Source organism: Sphaerodactylus townsendi, unplaced genomic scaffold (assembly GCF_021028975.2).
Source record: "Sphaerodactylus townsendi isolate TG3544 unplaced genomic scaffold, MPM_Stown_v2.3 scaffold_19, whole genome shotgun sequence".
Taxonomy (NCBI): Eukaryota; Metazoa; Chordata; class Lepidosauria; order Squamata; family Sphaerodactylidae; genus Sphaerodactylus; species Sphaerodactylus townsendi.
The window spans coordinates 2,076,433-2,097,500 of record NW_025950352.1 but is presented as its reverse complement, the minus strand read 5'-3'; the positions used below and the strand labels follow the sequence as shown (position 1 = coordinate 2,097,500).

Below are 21,068 nucleotides of genomic sequence, written 5' to 3'. Positions count from 1 at the left end.
TCTTCCTCTTCCTCCTCCTCCTCTTCTTCTTCTTCTTCTTCCTCTTCCTCCTCCTCCTCCTCCTCCTCCTCCTCCTTCTTCTTCTTCTTCTTGAGCTCCCTTTTTTCTGAAATGCCCCTAAGTGCAAAATATATGCTTGTTTAGACTCCTTTCCCCTGTGCTGCGTTGATTCCTGTATTTTCTTCCTACTCAATCGCAGAAGCTGCTGGGAGCTGGGACTGGAAAGGGTCTTGTGGTTGGCCTCCTGCTGCTTTAACGAGGCCAGTCCTGGGCGTCAGAATCCACTCCTCAAATTCATATTGGCCACGAGCCAGGGGTGTAACAAGGCAGCCCTGGGCAAACTGTAGCCCTGGGCAAAACCTGAGTTGGATGCCCCCCCCCCCCCATGGGCGGCCACTCCACCATGACCAAAAAATGTTTTGCACCAGGACATTGGTGCCTGCAGGGGGTGCATTTCTAGACATATCAGCACCAAAATTGGGGGTGCCATCATCTCCAGATGATACCCTGAAATTTTGGTGCCGATACATCCAAAAATGCACCCCCTGCAGGAACATCCTAGAAATTTGCCCAAGAATCTTTGTTCTGCATTGAGTTTTCTGCATTGCTGTCAATGGGGGTTGCAGGCTGTGGGGGGCACATTTCTGAAGGCACAGTCTCAAAACTTTCAGGGTCTCATCAGGAGACTGCCCTAATGATACCCCCCAAGTTTGGTGCAGTTTGGTTCAGGGGGCCCAAAGTTATGGACCCTCAAAACTGTAGCCCCTATCTCCTATTAGCTCCCATTGGAAACAATGGGGGATAGGGGCACCCCCTTTGGGAGTCCATAACTTTGGACTCCTTGAACCAAACCTCACCAAACTTGGGGGGTAGCATAAGGACAGTCTCCCGATGATACGCTGCAATTTTGGTGCCACTAGCCTAACAACTGCGCCCCCTGCAGGCCGAAAATGGAAAACCACTAAAATACCCAAAAACGAACCCAGCATTTTGATGCCCCCCCACAAGGTGATGCCCTGGGCAGCTGCCCACCTTGCCCAATGGGCATTACGCCAGTGCCACGAGCAAATCTTTCTTGTGTCCTAGGTCACTCGCATGTCAGGTTCAGATAGATTCGAGTCCAGAATCCAGCACGTCCAGTAGCATCTTAGAATCTGTCAAGATTTTCAGGATATCAGTTTTTGAGAGTCAAAGGCCCCCTTCATCTCAAAAGCATATATCCCCCAAACTAGGTAGCTCTCTAAGGTGGTGCTGGATTCGAATTTACGTGTCTGCTGCAGATCAGCCTGAAACTATCTTCATGGGATATTCAGAAGCAGATTGGAACTGGAAATCCAAACAAGGGGTCTCCTCGGAGGCCGTCTTGCCTGTTCCCCACACCTTAGAAAAACCCCATAGATTCCCCCAAATGTCTGGCCAGCCAAACTACCCCAGAGTGCCCCATCTCTGCCTTCCAAGGACCTTTAACTTTGCCCTGTTGTCCGGGACTGCCTTTCCTTTCTTCGTTGGCACATTTGGAAAAAAAGGGCCACGAAATAAAGAACAGTATATCGACCCAGGTGGGACTCGAACCCACAATCCCCAGCTCCGGAGGCTGATGCCTTATCCATTAGGCCACTGGGCCACTCCTCGCACAGCTCCTGTTAAATCTAAATAACAAGTAGCGTTTTGTATTACTGATTGCATTTCCTGAGTCCCCTTTGGAAGGTTTCTGGCAGCTCAGGAAATATTCTGCATTGACCTCTGCTTCCCAGAAGTCCCCCAGTGTGTCCTTTGGCCAGGCTGCAAGGGCTGGAAAGGAGGAGGACATGAGACCAGATCCCCCCCACCCATCCAGACTTTCTCCCTGCTTCCCTCCCACAGAGATGATTATGCTGCCGTACATGATCACCATTGGAGACGCCATCCACAATTTTGCTGATGGGCTCGCCATCGGGGCGGCATTCTCTTCCTCGTGGAAAACGGGGCTGGCCACCTCGCTGGCCGTCTTGTGCCACGAATTGCCACATGAGCTAGGTTGGTATGAGGGCTTTGGCAGGTGGACATTTCATAAGGGTGGCATTGAAGGTGGGGGGTAGGGTCGGGAGAGTTTGGGGGGCAGGGATAATCTGTGAGACTCTAGGATTCAACCCAAACGCTGGTTAAACCATAGAGTTTCAGGTGAATCCTAGAATGTCTTTCCTGCACAATGACATCATTTCTGGTTTTTTTGCCCCAGCGGCCTATTAAGTGGTGGCAGGGAACGGGCGTCAGGCTAGGAGACTGGGGCCCTTGTGGTGGGGTTGGGGGTATTGAGGAAGAACTTGATCTCAATGTACTGTCGAAATCTTTCACGGCTGGAATCACTAGGGTGTTGTGGGTTTTCCGGGTTGTATGGCCATGTTCTGGTACCATTTTCTCCTGATGTTTTGCCTGCATCTGTGGCTGGCATCTTCAGAGGATCTTCAGCCACAGATGCAGGCGAAACGTCAGGAGAAAATGCTAATGGAACATGGCCATACAACCCGGAAAACCCACAACACCCTAACTTGATCTCAGTTATTAGTGACCCTTACTACTTCTACGATGTGACAAGATGCCCAGAGATTCTGCATGCACGGCTCTGTTAAGGGGATCTCTTGGGACAGACACAGTGGTGGGATCCAAAAATTTTAGTAACAGGTTCCCATGGTGGTGGGATTCAAACAGTGGCGTAGCGCCAGTGGGGCTGGGCGGGGCACAACGGGGGCGTGGCCGGGCATTCCGGGGGCGGGGCATTAATAATTTCCCTGTTACTGTAAAAAAATCTTACTTAAAAAAAAAAGTTCCTAATTTCCAGCTGGTATCTTTCTGTCCATAATTTAAACTCATTATAGCAAGTCCTATCATCTACTGCCCACAGAAACAACTACTTCTCCTCTAATTGACTGCCTGTCAAATACTTAATACTTTCAGATACTTAACTTTGTTTCTAGAAATCCAAAGAAGGAGACTTTCCTGAAACAAGGAACTTTACCATATTTCTAAAACATGTTTTTAAAACAGCCCAACAGGGATAATTATCCCGTTTTCTACCTTCGCTAACCAGCCACATATTCGCTAACCAGGGGACCCGGGAAATTACAGGCCAGTCAGTTTGACATCTGTTCCTGGTAAATTAGTAGAATCTGTCATTAAAGATAAAATTATAAAACATGTAGAAAAGCAAGACCTGCTGAGAAAGAGTCAGCATGGCTTTTGCAGAGGCAAATCCTGTCTTACAAACTTACTAGAGTTCTTTGAGGATGTAAACAGGCATGTGGATAAGGGGGAACCAGTGGACATTGTCTACTTGGATTTCCAAAAGGCTTTTGACAAAGTTCCTCACCAGAGACTATTGAGAAAACTCAGCAATGAAGGAATAAGAGGGGAAGTCCTCCTATGGATTAAAAACTGGTTGAGAAACAGGAAGCAAAGAGTGGGTGTAAATGGGAAATTCTCACAATGGAGAGATGTAAGGAGTGGTGTCCCCCAAGGATCCGTATTGGGACCAGTGCTCTTTAACCTATTCATAAATGACCTGGAAGTAGGGGTGGGTAGCGTGGTGGCCAAGTTTGCAGATGATACCAAATTATGTAGGGTGGTGAGAACCACAAAGGATTGCGAGGAGCTCCAAGCGGACCTTGATAAATTAGGTGAGTGGGCTAAGAAATGGCAAATGCAGTTCAATGTAGCAAAATGCAAAGTGATGCACATAGGGGCAAAAAATCCAAACTTCACATACATGCTACAGGGGTCAGTGCTATCAGTCACAGACCAGGAAAGGGATTTGGGCGTCTTAGTTGATAGTTCCATGGGAATGTCAACTCAATGTATGGCAGCTGTGAAAAAGGCAAACTCTATGCTGGGGATAATTAGGAAAGGAATTGAGAATAAAACTGCAAAGATTGTCATGCCCTTATATAAAGCCGTGGTGCGACCGCACTTGGAGTACTGTGTCCAGTTCTGGGCGCCACATCTCAAAAAGGATATCGAAGAGATAGAAAAAGTGCAGAGAAGGGCAACGAGGATGATTGAGGGACTGCAGCACCTTCCTTATGAGGAGAGGCTGCAGCGTTTGGGACTCTTTAGTTTGGAGAGGAGACGTCTGAGGGGGGATATGATTGAAGTCTATAAAATTATGCATGGGGTAGAAAATGTTGACAGAGAGAAATTTTTCTCTCTTTCTCACAATACTAGAACCAGGGGGCATTCATTGAAAATGCTGGGGGGAAGAATTAGGACTAATAAAAGGAAACACTTCTTCACGCAACGTGTGATTGGTGTTTGGAATATGCTGCCACAGGAGGTGGTGATGGCCACTAACCTGGATAGCTTTAAAAGGGGCTTGGACAGATTTATGGAGGAGAAGTCGATTTATGGCTACCAATCTTGATCCTCTTTGATCTGAGATTGCAAATGCCTTAACAGTCCAGGTGCTCGGGAGCAACAGCCACAGAAGGCCATTGCTTTCACATCCTACATGTGAACTCCCAAAGGCACCTGGTGGGCCACTGCGAGTAGCAGAGAGCTGGACTAGATGGACTCTGGTCTGATCCAGCTGGCTTGTTCTTATGTTCTTATGTTCTTACATAGGATACAACAGGACTTTATGATTCTTGGACCTAATGGAATTTCTAACGGAAAAGCGGACCCAATTAGTAACCCCCTCTCAGCACACACCAATAATTAGTAACCCACTCTCGAGAACTGGTGAGAACCAGCTGGATCCCACCTCTGGACAGACAGTGTGTGTGTGCGTGTGTTTGGAGTGTAAGAGAGAATCTGACCAGTTTTTAGTGGTTTATACCATTTCTTTTTACATCAGTCTGTATGGGTCACACATCGAATGTGTGAATGCCTGTGGGACAAATTTGTTAATAAAAACACACGCACAAACAGGCGTTTTATTTGGAGGGGTGCAGTTTTTTAAACGACTGTTTTGCACTTTGCAGCCAAAGCAATTACTCACTTAAAATATATCTTTATTTTTATAATTTTGTAATACTAGGGTAACTTGTAAGTGTAATACTTTGCTAACAGCAGCAAAAAACAATTTTTTAAAATTCTTTGACTGTAATAGTAAATCAGTAGTTCACATTCCTTCCTCACCAATGAAAGTAACACCCAGAAGTGAACAGGAAGTTAAGAACATAAGCATGAGCCTGCTGGATCAGACCAGAGTCCATCTAGTCCAGCACTCTGCTACTCGCAGTGGCCCACCAGGTGCCTTTGGGAGCTCACATGCAGGAGGTGAAAGCAATGTCCTGCTGCTCCTGCTCCTGAGCACCTGGTCTGTTAAGGCATTTGCAATCTCAGATCAAGGAGGATCAAGATTGGTAGCCAGAGATCGACTTCTCCTCCATAAATCTGTCCAAGCCCCTTTTAAAGCTATCCAGGTGAGTGGCCATCACCACCTCCTGTGCCAGCATATTCCAAACACCAATCACACGTTGTGTGAAGAAGTGTTTCCTTTTATTAGTCCTAATTCTTCCCCCCAGCATTTTCAATGGATGCCCCCTGGTTCTAGTATTGTGAGAAAGAGAGAAAAATTTCTCTCTGTCAACATTTTCTACCCCATGCATAATTTTATAGACTTCAGTCCTATCCCCCCTCAGGCGTCTCCTCTCCAAACTAAAGAGTTTGTATATTCCAAACACCAATCACATGTTGCGTGAAGAAATGTTTCCTTTTATTAGTCCTAAGTAATTCTTGTGTAAAACAGATGAATACAAAGAAAAAGTGCAGGGAGAAATGGTACTTTTTAGGGGGGGGGGGAGCACTTTGGTAAGTGGTGCCTGGAAGCCCATTTTCAATCCTGCTCACCGCCGACAGCAAAAATGGAGCAAATCCTAATGTGGAAACATCACAGTTGAAAAATAATCCTCCGGGCAGCTGAGTCAGCGACATGGAGCAGGGATTTGGGAGTGGATTTGAAGAGGGAGGGGAGGGGATGGTCAGCCAGGGCACCTGGGCCTTGTGCTGGCGTCTGCCTGGGCCGTTCTGGATTACGGCACCCTCATCTGTTCCGTTGTCTTTCCTGCCTTTACAGGGGATTTTGCTGCATTGTTGCATGCAGGGCTGAGCGTCAAGCGGGCCCTCCTGCTGAACTTCCTGAGTGCCCTCACGGCTTTCATCGGCCTCTACATTTCGCTCTCCGTCTCCACTGGGGAGGAATTTGAGGCGTGGGTCTTCACGGTAGCCACTGGCCTCTTCCTCTACGTGGCCTTGTGTGATATGGTGAGTTATGGTAGCTTCCCTCCCCCTTCCTCTTCTTTAGTCTTCATCCATTTTTATTCCTTCCCCCTCCCCCACTTCCACCAGGGAATTCTAAGAACTGCAGTCCTTGATGGGGTGAGCATCTAGGGCAGGGGTCTGCAACCTGCGGCTCTCCAGATGTTCGTGGACTACAAATCCCATCAGCCCCTGCCAGCATGGCCAATTGGCCAATATTCCTCTAAGGCATCTAGGGCAGGGGTCTGCAACCTGTGGCTCTCCAGATGTTCGTGGACTACAAGTCCCATCAGCCCCTGCCAGCATGGCCAGTTGGCCAATATTCCTCCCCCATTGGCCATGCTGGCAGGGGCTGATGGGATTTGTAGTCCATGAACATCTGGAGAGCCGCAGGTTGCAGACCCCTGATCTCGGGATCTCTTGCAGGATTCTCAACATCTGCACAAAACTACAATTCTTTGTATATTTTTATAAAGTGGTTGGGGTTTTTTTCGGGCAGATACCTGCAGCCTCACAGCACCATGATAGACAGCAATTTTGCTAGCGAAACGTTTCCCCTCCCTGTTTTTGAATGCCCCGTTTCAGTTTGTCATGTAACTGCTGAAGGCACAGGAGTCTTGGCAGAAAGAGAGAAAGAAACCAGGCGGCCCTAAAGCTTGGAGAGCCAGCATGTGTCGTGGTTAAGAGCAGTGGACTCTAATCTGGAGTACTGGGTTCAATTCCTCATTCCTCCACGTGAGCAGTGGACTCTACTCTTGTTTCCCTGCTCCTCCACATGAAGCCTGCTGGGTGACCTTGGGCTAGTCCCAGTTCTCTCTCTGAACTCTCTCAGCCCCGCCTACCTCACAAGGTGTCTCTTGTGGGGAGAACCAGGTTTGATTCCCTACTTCTCCACATGAGCAGAGGAGGCTTATCTGGTGAACCAGATGTGTTTCCACACTCCTGCATTCCTGCTGGGTGAGCCAGTCATAGTTCTCTCTCTGAACTCTGACCGTTTCTGCACGGCCACGATGGGGGTTGGGTCGGCATACATGATGCCAACCCAACCCCCCCGGGACCATTCGCACGAACGGTCCCGGTTGCGGTGGGGAAGACGGCGCCACGGAGCACCGTCGTTCGATCGACCTACCTGCTCTGCGACCGTCCGGCGCGTCGCCGAGGCCAGGGGACACGCCCCCCTGCCCTGCGCGACCACTCCGGCGTCGCAGGGCAGGGGGCGTGTCCCCAGGCCTCGGCGACGCGCCGGATGGTCGCAGAGCAGGTAGGTCGACTGGGCACAGGGGGGAGGGAAGGCGCCTTCCAGCCACTGCCGTTCACACCGCAGCGGCTGGAAGCCGCCGTTTTCCGTAAACCTCGCTCGGGAAGTGAGGTGGGAAAACGGCGGCTTCGCGCCGCTCGGGAGGAGCGAGGGCGGCGCGGCTGCGAAGCAGCTGCGCCCCCCATGCGAACGGCTCCCTGGGGATGGCGTTTTTGCCGTCCCCAGGGCGCTGTATTAGGCCCGTGTGGAAAGGGCCTCTCTCAGCCCCAGGTGTCTGTTGTGGGGAGAAGAAGGGACAGGAGTTTGTAAGCTGATTTGAGACTCCTTTCAGGAGAGAAAGATGGGGTATAAATCCAAACCCTTCTTCTTCCTCTTAACCCTCACGAGTTTCTCTCTCTGGTCCTCCTGCAGCTCCCAGCCCTGATGAACGTGAAAGACAAGCGTCCCTGGCTGCTGTTTGCCCTGCAGAACCTCGGCCTGTTGGCTGGCTGGGGCATCTTGCTGCTGCTGTCGCTGTTTGAAGAGAACATCACGCTATGATTGAGCCAGGCCGAAGTGACTTTGGCCCCTCTTGCTGGCCCAGGAGGAAAGGCCTTTTGTGACCCCCCTGTGGGAATAAGCAGTCTTGGGCAGGGGGCTTCGTCAGAACAAAGGGGGTACAACATTGGGAAGGGCAAATGGAAACTTTGTAAGCGTGACAGACTACTGACCTGTGTGCAGAGCGGGGTGTACGCCCTTCAATAATGCCCAAGTTGCCTCCTGCTATTTATTGTATTTATTTTGACCCTTCCCACACCTGCCACTCACCCAACCACACTTGCGAAGGACCTCAGTACGTGGAATTGAAACCCCCCCCCCATTATAGGTCCTCAAATGATGCTATTCCTGCTTCTCAGCAGTGATTTCTAGATGAGAGCAGCCTCTTGTGTCTCTCCCTGCTGCTATTCTCCCCCCCCCCCCAAAAAAAATATGAGATAAGTGTTTTTTGCTTACCTTGGAGATCCCCACCGAGTTCGAAAGAGACCCAGATACTGGTATCCCCAAGTGAAGGCAAGTAAGGGTGAGGACCGAGCTGCAGACATAGAAGATAAAATGCAAAATGCAAATGGTCGGCTGAGGAGATGTGAGGTTAAACCGAGAGGCTTGAATAACCGTGCCAAAGGAGACACTCTAGGTTGCACGGGGTAAGAGTATAATTACCAGAGAGTAATTGGGAAGGTCTGTGGCTTCATATATTCAAGGATTAAGTGTGAGCTGGCTTTCTGCGTCACTCCATTACACTTGAGGAATCCTGATTGGCTGGGGGTTTTTTTGGGGGGGGGGGGCGAATGGCCTCCTAGCCCACCTCCAAGGAAGCCGGCATAATCGTCGATCAATCTCTTTCTTCATCTCGTATCTATTTGGAAGTCCTACCTGTATAAAGTCTGCCCCTACGCCCCACAAAATCAGCTGTTTTTGGATGGACTATCTTGAGTATGAAAGAAGGGCTGTCTGCACATGTTCTGAGGCACTCTACTTCTATATCACTGATACGGAAAAAAATGATTTTGGGGCTTTGAGTCCAAGGAAGACCCCGCAAAGTACCCACTTCTCCCTCATCTCCCCTCGTGTTTGCATTCAAGGGTGTCTCTTGGTGTCTCCTCTGCTATCTGCCCCCTCATTAGCTTCTTCAAAGAGATGTTATCTACTGTCTAGTGCAGGGGGTCTCCATGTACCCCCCTTTCCTGCACTGGCTGCCCCCACAGGCACACAGTTGGCAGAGGAAGGGGCAGTTCTCCAGTACCTCTTTTGTGGGAGCATTTTGTATTACGTGTTTGATCTGTGATAAATAAAATCAAGGTTTTAAACACTTTTTGCCTGTTGCAGCATACACTTCAGACTCGGGGTGGTTTCTGGGGTGGAGAAATAGCTTCCTGGTGGGCAAATAAAGGAGGAGGGGCAAAAATTCATTCAAACCATCTACTGGGCAGCTACTGTGGAAGGGCAGTGATTAAAGCTACAGTGAATTTTCTCTATTGCCTCTTCAGAGCACCGGCATGTATTTGAGCTGTGTGTGTAAAGTGCCGTCAAGTCAGTCGACATAGGCAATGGTGGCGAACCTTTGGCACTCCAGATGTTACGGACTGCAATTCCCATCAGCTCCTGCCAATTGGCCATGCTGGCAGGGGCTGATGGGAATTGTAGTCCATAACATCTGGAGTGCCAAAGGTTCGCCACCACGGACATAGGGCAACCCAGTAGGGTTTTCAAAGCCAGGGACATTATGAGGTGGTTTGCCACTGTGTGCTTCTGGACTTATTTGGCAGTCTCCCACCCAAGCACTAACCAGGGCTGACCCGGCTTCGGTTCTGAGAGCTTCCATGATCAAGCTAGCTGGGGCACTGAGGTCAGTATTTCTGTACACCGCCCTGAGCCCTCCGGGGGAGGGCGGTCTATAAACCCAATAAAAATAATAATAATAATAATAATAATAATAATAATAATAATAATAATAATAATAATAATAATAATAATAATAATAATAATAATAATAATAATAATAAATATTTCAGACATAAAATGGCAATACGAAAAATAGGCCTCAAGGCAGAAGGCGGCAAAGTGACACTTCTTACTGCTTCCAAGAGTAAAAAAAAAGTCTCAATGTATCAAGACAAAGGTAAAAATGATAATAGAATTAATATGGTTGTGGAATTTTGAACTTGGAATCAAAGATTCTAGGTCCCTTTCGCATGTAACATTGTCAAGCCAGGTGTCACCCACCCTATACCCTATAATCCAACTTGTTTTGGATTAGCTACGGCCCCTTCCGCACACGCAAAATAATACGTTTTCAAACCACTTTCACAACTGTTTGCAAGTGGATTTTGCCATTCCGCACAGCTTCAAAGAGCACTGAAAGCAGTTTGAAAGTGCATCATTCTGCATGTGCGGAATGAGCCTACAAAAAGTAATTTAAAATGCTTTAATGAAAAACAAAGTTCAAAAGTCCTAATTTTAGAACATAAGAACTAGCCTGCTGGATCAGACCAGAGTCCATCTAGTCCAGCACTCTGCTACTCGCAGCGGCCCACCAGGTGCCTTTGGGAGTTCACGTGCAGGATGTGAAAGCAATGGTCTGCTGCTGCTGCTGCTCCCGAGCACCTGGTCTGCTAAGGCATTTGCAATCTGAGATCAAGGAGGATCAAGATTGGTAGCCGGAGATCAACTTCTCCTCCATCAATCTGTCCAAGCCCTTTTTAAAGCTATCCAGGTTAGTGGCCATCACCACCTCCTGTGGCAGCATATTTTAAGTTACACATAGGTAGGCATAGGTGAAGCCTTACAATGTTGACCAAGCTGACCTCCCATCTGTATAGCCCTTGATGCTCGGGCCACCTCCCTTACGTGTCAATCACACATCTGGGCATTCCAGGGCACTGCCTGATGAATGCTGGGATCCTGAATTTGAGTAAATCTTTGTTATGGGAATGGCAAAAATTTCCAATTCGTGGCAAATAGGAAAGCAGGAGGTGCACAGAGAATGGAGCATTCACACAAACACAGGTTTTAATGCTTAAGCAACACAACAATCACAAAAGGGAACAAACACACAAGCTTTGTCCTGGAATGTCTAGAGGGGAGGCTAACAGCAGTGGTGGGTGCTGAGTCGCTTTCAGTGGCGTTAGAATGGAAAGGCAAGTGGGCCAGAGACTCAGGCTGACTTGAAATGGCGGAGGATCCCTGCCCAGAGTCATACAGCCAGTAGGTGGATGGTCTGGAAACTGTCCCTTTAAAGCAGTGGTGGGATCCAAAAATTTTAGTAACAGGTTTCCACGGTGGTGGGATTCAAACTGTGGCGTAGTGCCAATGGGGCTGGGCGGGGCACAATGCGGGCGTGGCCGGGCATTCCGGGGCAGGGCATTCCGGGGCGGGGCTGTGGCAAGGACACAGCCGCTGCGCCGGTCCTTGGGCAGGAAACGAATGCACGCAAGCGCAGGCTGCCACGCACGCCGGTGCACCTCCTGCTAGACTGCTTCCAGTTCTGCGTGCTACTGCTGAGAGGAGGGGCGTAACTAAGGCAAAAATCACCAATTAGTAACTCCCTCTTGGCACACACAAATAATTAGTAACCGACTCTCAGGAACCTGTGAAAACCTGCTGGATCCCACCACTGCTTTAAAGTATTGGGAAATTTGGGGCTATATTGATACTGAAAAGCAGCTAGAAGTGAGGCAGAGTGGATATTTCTCTTTTAGCAGTGAGAGTAATTTGAACAGAAGGTTGAGTTGTTTAAGGGTACAAGTTCTGTAAGGTGTGAGGAAAAGGTATATTGGAGGTTTCAAAGTTTTGTGGGAGGAAGGGACTTACAGGAAGAAAGGCATTGCTCTTTGACCTGGTTCTGCCATCACTGGCCTTGGTAAGATATTGCTATGGAATTCCCAAACTCCACTTTCCTGGCTGTGTCCCCAAATCCGTGGGAATTTCCCCAGTGAGACCCAGCAACCCTGTAGCTTCAGCAAAGATGCTTCCAATGTAGTCTCCAGTGGGAAAGAGCCACATAAAAGTCATCCATAGATCTAATAGACATGTTGACATTTTTCCTTCTCCAGTGGTTACATTGCTTAACATAAGTAGTGCTTTAGCATATTAAGGTTATTCATACTCTGCTTAAGAACATAAGAACTAGCCTGCTGGATCAGACCAGAGTCCATCTAGTCCAGCATTCTGCTACTCGCAGTGGCCCACCAGGTGCCTTTGGGACCTCACATGCAGGGTGTGAAAGCAATGGCCTTCTGCTGCTGCTGCTCCTGAGCACCTGGTCTGCTAAGGCATTTGCAATCTCAGATCAAGGAGGATCAAGATTGGTAGACAGAGATCGACTTCTCCTCCATAAATCTGTCCAAGCCCCTTTTAAAGCTATCCAGGTGAGTGGCCATCACCACCTCCTGTGGCAGCATATTCCAAACACCAATCACACGTTAAGTGAAGAAGTGTGTCCTAAATTTTATTAGTCCTAATTCTTCCCCCCAGCATTTTCAATGAATGCCCCCTGGTTCTAGCATTGTGAGAAAGAGAGAAAAAATTCTCTCTGTCCACATTTTCTACCCCAGGCATAATTTTATAGACTTCAATCATATCCCCCCCTCAGATGTCTCCTCTCCAAACTAAAGAGTTCCTCGGAATCTGCAGTGTAGGGATGAGCCGCTGACCCAGCAGCACCGTAGGCAGAGCGCTGGCATGCCGGCCCAACTACGGCCTTCTGGTCGCACCCGCTCCCCTATCCCCCACCCCCTGGTGAGTCACAGGTCATGAACTACCTGGCTCACAACCACCGGGTGTCCCAGACAAAGGGACAATGGAGCCTTTGCCCCCAGGTGTGGATTAGACCCAGACGCAGACACTTCCTCCCGCACGTAGCAGCCCGATGAGATCATGCATCCCATGATGATCTCTCGGTCTCCCGCTCTCCCGCTCTCCCCCCGATCCACCCCTCTACACGCCCCCACTAGAACCCTAATAAAAGGTGCCAGAAACTAGCACGTGGCAGAGTTGCCAGGATCACGGACCCCCGCACTCCCGCTGCTGGCTCTCTCCACCAGATGATATCTCCGCGTCTCGTCTCGTTCTTACGGTGACTCCGCGGGCACGACTTCATGCAGAAGGAGGCTAGTATAAAGAAGGTCAACAGTAACATTTCAAACAGCATAAATACAAAATTGCAAATGCACTTTGATTCAGTACAAATGTAAATGTAATTTGATTCAATGAAACTTATCTGTAGCAGTAGAACCATTCAGAAAACATGTTAAAACCGCAGCAGTTGACTGCTAGAATCAGCAACATAAAAGAGTGTAGACCTAACAGCAGGTCAGCAGGACATCTGGAGTCAAGGAAATGGGATTCAATGCAGCAATCAGTGGGTTCAAATTTCTGGTTAAAACCCAGGGTGAATAAAAACGCTTTAACTTGTTACAAACAATTGCCATTTGTCAAGACCTGACCCAAGAAGACAGCTTCTCAAAAGAGGGATGAGGAACCCTGAAGAATAGTCCTCATGAGGGAGAAAGGGTGGCCTGGAGGCTTTGGACCTGTTGAAGAAGCACTTATCCATAAGAACATAAGAACAAGCCAGCTGGATCAGACCAGAGTCCATCTAGTCCAGCATTCTGCTACTCGCAGTGGCCCACCAGGTGCCTTTGGGAGCTCACCTGCAGGAGGTGAAAGCGATGGCCTTCTGCTGCTGCTGCTCCTGAGCACCTGGTCTGCTAAGGCATTTCTCAGATCAAGGAGGATCAAGATTGGTAGCCAGAGATCGACTTCTCCTCCATAAATCTGTCCAAGCCCTTTTTAAAGCTATCCAGGTGAGTGGCCATCACCCCCTCCTGTGGCAGCATATTCCAAACACCAATCACACGTTGTGTGAAGAAGTGTTTCCTTTTATTAGTCCTAATTCTTCCCCCAGCATTTTCAATGGATGCCCCCTGGTTCTAGTATTGTGAGAAAGAGAGAGAAATTTCTCTCTGTCAACATTTTCTACCCCAGGCATAATTGTATAGACTTCAATCCTATCCCCCCTCAGACGCCTCCTCTCCAAACTAAAGAGTCCCAAACGCTGCAGCAGGGGTCTCATCACCACAGGGGTCTCTTCCAAAGAGTTCAAAAGACTACAAACTGCCTCGATTAATCAATGGTGGCTGGAAATCAGGCAGTTTGTCACTGCCATCCAAGAGAACTGGCATATCTGGAATTGTTAACCTTCTTTATACTAGCCTTTATAGAGTCCACCCAAATCTGGCCCTCTAGATGTTCATGGACTACAATTCCCATTAATGGTGTCCAACTCTGACCCTCCAAATGTCAATAGACTACAATTCTACCTTGCATAGGGAAAAGCAAAGTTTAGAAGTGGAGCATCCAACTCTGGCCCTCCAGACGTTCATGGACTACAACTGTATCTTGCATAGGGAAAAGGAAAGTTTAGAACAGGAGCATCCAACTCTGGCCCTCCAGATTGTTACCGCCAGGAAAATGAATAAAATATTTTCCTGAAGTCAGGTTGCCTGGCTACACTGGCTCCATGCCCGGACACGGAGACTTGTGTGGTTCAGAAGCCTCCATAAGGTTCACAGAGAACGCATAAGTATGCTTGTGCCAATGCTATACGGTTTCCCTCTTGTTTATGCCTTTCTAGGATGTAATAAAAGCCCCTCTTAGTTGAGTTTGTGCCTGCAGTTTAGGATTTTAGTTTAACAAGGTTCTTCAGTTAGGTTAAGGTTCTATTAGTTTTAAGCAAGCCCTGCCAATAGGTATATGTCAAGTCTTGCCTATAAGTATAAGTATGTATCTTTATCCTTTAAGGTTTTCTTAGGTTTAAGTTTAGAAATGTTGTTTTTGAAATTTGTGTCTGATGGCCAAAGCAGTGGCCAGAAAGGTCTGATATTAAGGGACAAGGAAGTTGGCTCTGGAATGCAGTTTAGACCAATGCCCAGCAGACTCTTTGATAAGGACAAAGACCCTCTTTGGACTTGCTAATCGAATCTGTTGCCAGCACCCAAGGGTCACCCAGCCGTTGGAAGACGTGCAGGAACCACCATTGGACAGTTTGAACTTCTCTTTGTTACAGCAAGGTGAAGCGGGAGCCTGAGGGCATTGCGATCACAAGTCACCTGGAGTTTTATGAATAAAACCTTATCTGCTCTCCCTTCAGCACCATTGTGAGATCTCGCGGGAAGACGCCTGACAGCAGGATTTGGGAATCCCATTCAGAAAAGTGTAACTGTATCTTGTTTGTAAACTGTATCTTGTTTGTATGCCTGGGGTAGAAAACTGTTTTACGATTGGTGTTTTGGGTGAGGGACTTGCCCCCTCACCTCCCCTTTTGCCCCCTTTGAAGTTTGGGAATAAAAGTTCTTGCACTGCGTTGCAAGGCGCAATTCCCTCCTGACTGGGCTGAGACCATCACCTGCAATAAATTCCTTTTGCTTGAAGAACATCGGCTTCCTGCACCTCATTAAGTTGCTGAGCTGAAATCACTTATTGTTACCTGTCAAACAGCGGTAACAAGATGTTCATGGACTACATATACCTCATCATGGTGTGTCTGGAATCCCAGCCCTCTCCAGACGTCTTATGGACTACAGTTGTATCTTGAATGGGGAAAAGTAAAGTTTAGAACTGGAGCTGTCCAACTGTGGGTCCTCCACATACTCGTGTGATTGGCTACACCTCTACCTTGCATTAGGGAAAAAGAAAGTTTAGTGGCTAGACGTCCGTAGCTCAAACGAGATGTTAAATGGATTTGATGATTCCCATCAAGGGTGTCCAACTCGGGCCCTCCTGATGTTCATGGGCTTCGATTCCCAATCAGTCCTTGGACACCTGGAGGTTGGCAACCCTTCTGGCATCCCACCCATCCTCCCGGCACTGTCCTGACAGATATTTAACGCTGTAGGCTGAAAAGCCCTCCTCCGTTGGTTTAGAGCCTAATCACTCAACCCCGCTTTGACCAATCAACCACTCACAGACTTCTTTCCCCGCCTCTATCCTCTCGGCCAATCAACCGTTCGAACCTGGCTGCTTTGATTGACGATCCTGTTCTGCCCCTTTCCTCCTGGGGTCAGTTCTATCTTTCTGTCCCGCGTGTCTGGTTCCTAGATTGCTTCACGCCCGGAATGAGGCTTCGTGCATTGGTCCCGGCCGGCTGAGAAGGAGTGGGGTGGGGAGGTAAGACTGGGGCGGGAAGGGAAGTAAAGGGAGGGGGGTCCAGGGACACGGCAGGGATGGGGGGGACCGTGACAGAGACGGACGCCCCATTTTTCTGCCACCCACAGTAGCCGGGGGGGGGGGTTGAAGTCCCTAAGAAGAGGTCTCCTTGGAGCCTTTCTCCTTTTAGATTCTGGAAATAGCTCCCATCTCCGCACCTGAGAAAGCAGCAGCAGCACTTCCCCATCAGCCCGCCCAGCAGTTGGCATTCAGGTATATTGCTCCTGAACACGGAGGCTCCACTGAGCATGTCTCTATGAGCCTATCTGTCCCCCAGACACCCAGAGTGGTGTAGTGGCAGCAGAGTGAGCTAACACCCCAATCTGGAGTGACCTGGTTTTTGATCCCCCACTCCTCCACCCGAGTGGCAGAGGCTTATCTGGTGAACCAGATTAGCTTGAGCACTCCAACACGTGTCAACTGGGTGGCCTTGAGCTAGTCACAGTTCTTGGGAGCTCTCTCAGCCCCACCCACCTCACAGGGTGTTTGTTGGGGGGGGGGGAGGAGATTGTAAGACCCTTTGAGTCTCCTTACAGAAGAGAAAGGGGGGGTATATAAATCCAAACTCTTCTTCTTCCTTCTCCTCCTCCTTGCAAAGCCACCTGAGCTAGTGGCCACTGCTACATCCTAGTGTTGCCAAGCTCCAGGTGGGATCTGGTGACCTCCCAGAATAGTAATTGATCTCCAGGTAACAGAGATCTGTTTCCCTGGAGAAGATCCCTGCTTTCAAGAGTGGGTTCCTCTCTTCCCCAAACCCTGCCCCTCTCCTCCCCCCAGCTCAGTAATTTCACAATAACCTAGCCACCTAATAGTTTTTGGCTGCAAGCTGGTTCAGCATGGACAGAACAAAGGATTACTTACTGTTTCTAATCCTTAAAGCATGACTATTGACTTTTGTTAAGTACACATCCTTTTTCACAAAGTGCGGCTGAGACCCTCTGGATTCCCTTCTTCCCCCACACCCTAGAAGCACTCCTTAAAAATGCAAACGCCTTCTCATCTTTTCCCAAGTTTTTCCTCATAGGGCAAAGGGTTCACCCTCTGGACTATTTCAGTGTTATGCTTTTCAACATTCTTACCAGCTCCACGATATCTTTTTGAAACATGAACACTTGGGAACACTTCATAACTTGCACGGCTCCACGTGGGCCATGCTGCAGATCTGAAAGGAATGGAACTCTTTATGTATTGCCGTTGCATTCTGTCCCATGTTGTAATCTTCTCTGAGTGCAACTTTGATAGCTGAAGTGCTTCACTGAAAGGTTTGCAATCCTAAAACGATATCAGGTGACCTAGATATAGGGATACGACTCTGGCATCAATCCACAGCCACAGCTCTTAATCTCTAAGGTCCCGTTCACTCCCTTTTAATGTCCAAGTGGAGAAGGCTGTGCTTCCAAAGAGTGCTGGAGGAACTCTGGGTAGAGAGGGGCAGGGAATCACCAGGGTACTTCACTTTCAGGTGGGTAGCCATGTTAGACTGTGGTAGTAGGACAACATTCAAATCTGATAGCAGATTACAGGCCAACACAATTTGGCCTTTTGAGTTAGTGCCTCTGGGTGGGGCTTGGCCACAGATTTAAGGGATGGATAGGCCGATTATGTATTCCGTAATCTTGATCCTCTTTGATCTGAGATTGCAAATGCCTTAACAGACCAGGTGATCGGGAGCAACAGCCACAGAAGGCCATTGCTTTCACCTCCTGCACGTGAGCTCCCAAAGGCACCTGGTGGGCCACTGCGAGTAGCAGAGAGCTGGACTAGATGGACTCTGGTCTGATCCAGCTGGCTTGTTCTTATGTTCTTAAAGCTCAGGGATAGAAGAAGTTGGAGCCCCATCAATGGTTCTTGTAAGAGAATTGCTGTTGCTTCAGCCCCCAAAAGGTTCTTTGTATAACAGCATCTGAAAAGGTGACAAACATATGCAAGACTAGCATTTATTGCATCATAATTAATATGGACATTTCTTTCATCTTGTTTACCAACAAATCTATAGGCCATAGTTCCCAAATAGTTCCCAAAGAAAAGATCCCAAATAAGTTTCCAAATAAAAGATCAAGATTTCTTGTTAACTTATCCTAACTGCCAGTGATAATTATAATTATTATTTGAGCTATCCCAAACAGGCTGATGTTCAGTGTATGTTCTCCTGATGTCCCTCAGTCCTTGGTTCAAAACCTACTGGGGCCTTGAAACCCTTCCAGTAGAAGGAGGTGGCTCTCACCACTGAGACGTCTCTGTGTGTGCCTTTGCAGGGCGCCAGCCAAGATGTATGCCGTCTACAAGCAGGCTCACCCTCCCACCGGGCTGGAGTTTTCCATGTACTGCAATTTTTTCTCCAATGCTGAGCGCAACTTGGTGGTGGCAGGAACCTCTCAGCTGTATGTTTACAGGCTCAACCAAGACTCCGAGGTATTCTGAGGCTTCTCTTTGTGAGCAGTGTTGGATATGATGGTTTGTGTTTGTGGGAGAGTTCACAGAAGACTGTTGTTTGGTGTTGTTTATGAAATGACATATTTATTTTGATTTTATTTTAAACCTTTTTTGAGGCTACCTTTTCCAGAGCTTAAAGTAGCTCACAACAGAGATAAGATTCCATCTCGTTCAAACAAAACCGGAGAAATAAAATGCAGTTAAAGCGCAGTGAAATCCACCAAAAGCAAATTGCCAAAAACATGTTATATCTTTGGGGAAAGCTAAATAAAAATGAGCCCCTCCCCCGCCCCCATCCCCGGCAGGGCTTCCCAAAGTGTTTGCCATGGGAATGGCTGTGCTGCTGGATGCCTCTGTGTTCTTCTTCTGCTGTGATGGGTGAGAGAGAAAAAAATCCATTCGCTGATCACAACATCGGTTATGATTCTTCAGCTATGTGGTTCCTAGACTGTAAGGCTTTAAAGGTTAAAACCAACACCTTGGCTTGTGACTAGAAGGTTATCGGGAGCCGGGCAGCTAGCATTTGTAGAGGGTCATACCTTCTAACCAATGCCAACAAAAACCCACAACCACTGAAACACCTGAGTTTTGTATTTGTTTATTAAAACATTTGCTTAATTTCCTCATGGTCCAAGATGGCTTACTGTAATAATTAAAAGCATTTACAGTGGGGAGAACCAAAAATCAGGAGAACCAAAAATCCAAATATTTTCCTTCTTCAATCCAATCCAATCAAAAAACCTTTATTAGGCATAAACCAGAAGTACCATACATTCCAAATACAAAAACAGGATCATTGTTATATATCATGTAGAACATGGATTAAAAATGTAGCAACTGCTTCAGAAATTTCTACATGAGGGCTGTTCAATAGCTTAGACATTTTTAGTTTGTCTGAGAGAAACATAAATTCTAGAGGTAGTAAAGCTCCCAGATCGGTTCTAATATCATTATACCTCGAACAGTAAAGCAGGATATGAGGGATTGAGTCCATAGCATTGGGACAGTACCGACAGCAACGCTCACTTTGTGGGATGTTAAGGAAACGACCTTGAAGATAGACAGAGGGGAATGAGTTGCACCTTGCTCTGGTCATGACCCATCTGCACTTACAATTAACAAGCTGTTTTAAATATACAGCAGGGCTAGATTTCGGGGGTGTGATCCCAAAGTATAGAGGGGAACAGGAGCTTTGTGCAGCACTCAGGAGAGATTGGTATTCCTGGTCGTACAGTCTGATCTTTAGATGATGGTAAATTTCCGTGGCGGTAAGCATATGTAGAGACTCCCATGAGAAACCTTTTCCTTCTTAAAAGATGCCTGCCAGTCAAACCCATTCAAAAGCCTACTTTCAGTTATCTTCAAGGGAGCCCCATATAATTCTTCATAGTAGCCAAGTCCAGGTGTTGCTTAAACATAGATTAAGGTTTCTGACCAGGGAGGGGTGGAGCCTTCACACCTAGCTAGTTTTAAAGCCTTTTCAGCAGCATTTCATTGCAAGCCTGAATACCCATAGCAGTTGTTATGCTGAGTCAAATAATTTGTCAGGAGCAGCAGCGGCGTAGGAGGTTAAGAGCTCGTGTATCTAATCTGGAGGAACCGGGTTTGATTCCCCGCTCTGCCGCCTGAGCTGTGGAGGCTTCTCTGGGGAATTCAGATTAGCCTGTGCACTCCCACACACGCCAGCTGGGTGACCTTGGGCTAGTCACAGCTTCTCGGAGCTCTCTCAGCCCCACCTACCTCACAGGGTGTTTGTTGGGAGGGGGGAAGGGCAAGGAGATTGTCAGCCCCTTTGAGTCTCCTGCAGGAGAGAAAGGGGGGATATAAATCCAAACTCCTCCTCCTCTTCTTCTTCTTCTTCTTCTTCTTCTTCTTCTTCTTCTTCTTCTTCTTCTTCTTCTTCTTCTTCTTCTTCTTCTTCTTCTTCTTCTTGTCAATTGTGCTCTACTCTGACTGGCAGCTGCTCTCCAGAGTCTCAGCAAAGATCTGTTGCCCTCTAAAGACAGTTTCAGAGGGCAGCCATGTTGGTCTGCAGTAGAAGATGCAGACCGATGCCAACAAAAGCCCTCAACCACTGAAACACCTGAGTTTTGTATTTGTTTATTAAAACATTTGCTTAATTTCCTCATGGTCCAAGATGGTTCAAGTCCGCTAGCATCACAGAGACCACTGGCATCATAGAGACAGAATCATAGAGTTGGAAGAGACCCCAAGGGCCGTCAGGTTCAACCCCCTGCAATGCAGGAACACACAATCAAAGCACTCCTGTCAGGTGACCATCCAGCCTCAGTTTAAAAACCACCACAGAAGGAGACTTCTCCGCACTTTAGAGGGCGAAAGGGGACATCTTGTAGGATTCTTCCTCTGCAATTAGATATATTTGTGACTTTGTTAGTGCCTC

At 47.9% G+C, this 21,068-nt stretch overlaps 1 protein-coding gene and 1 non-coding gene across 2 annotated transcripts; one reads left to right on the top strand and one right to left on the bottom strand.

Moving 5' to 3' along the window:
• Positions 1–1,551: 1,551 nt before the first annotated feature.
• Positions 1,552–1,624, bottom strand: TRNAR-CCG. Its single transcript has one exon. It is a non-coding gene; the product is annotated as a tRNA-Arg (tRNA).
• A 244-nt stretch (positions 1,625–1,868) lies between these two features.
• Positions 1,869–8,448, top strand: SLC39A4 (solute carrier family 39 member 4). Its single transcript, XM_048482631.1, has 3 exons — positions 1,869–2,016; positions 6,050–6,237; positions 7,901–8,448. Exons 1-3 carry the CDS (start codon positions 1,872–1,874, stop codon positions 8,027–8,029), a joined length of 462 nt encoding a protein of 153 aa, XP_048338588.1. The 5' UTR covers positions 1,869–1,871; the 3' UTR covers positions 8,030–8,448.
• Positions 8,449–21,068: the final 12,620 nt, after the last annotated feature.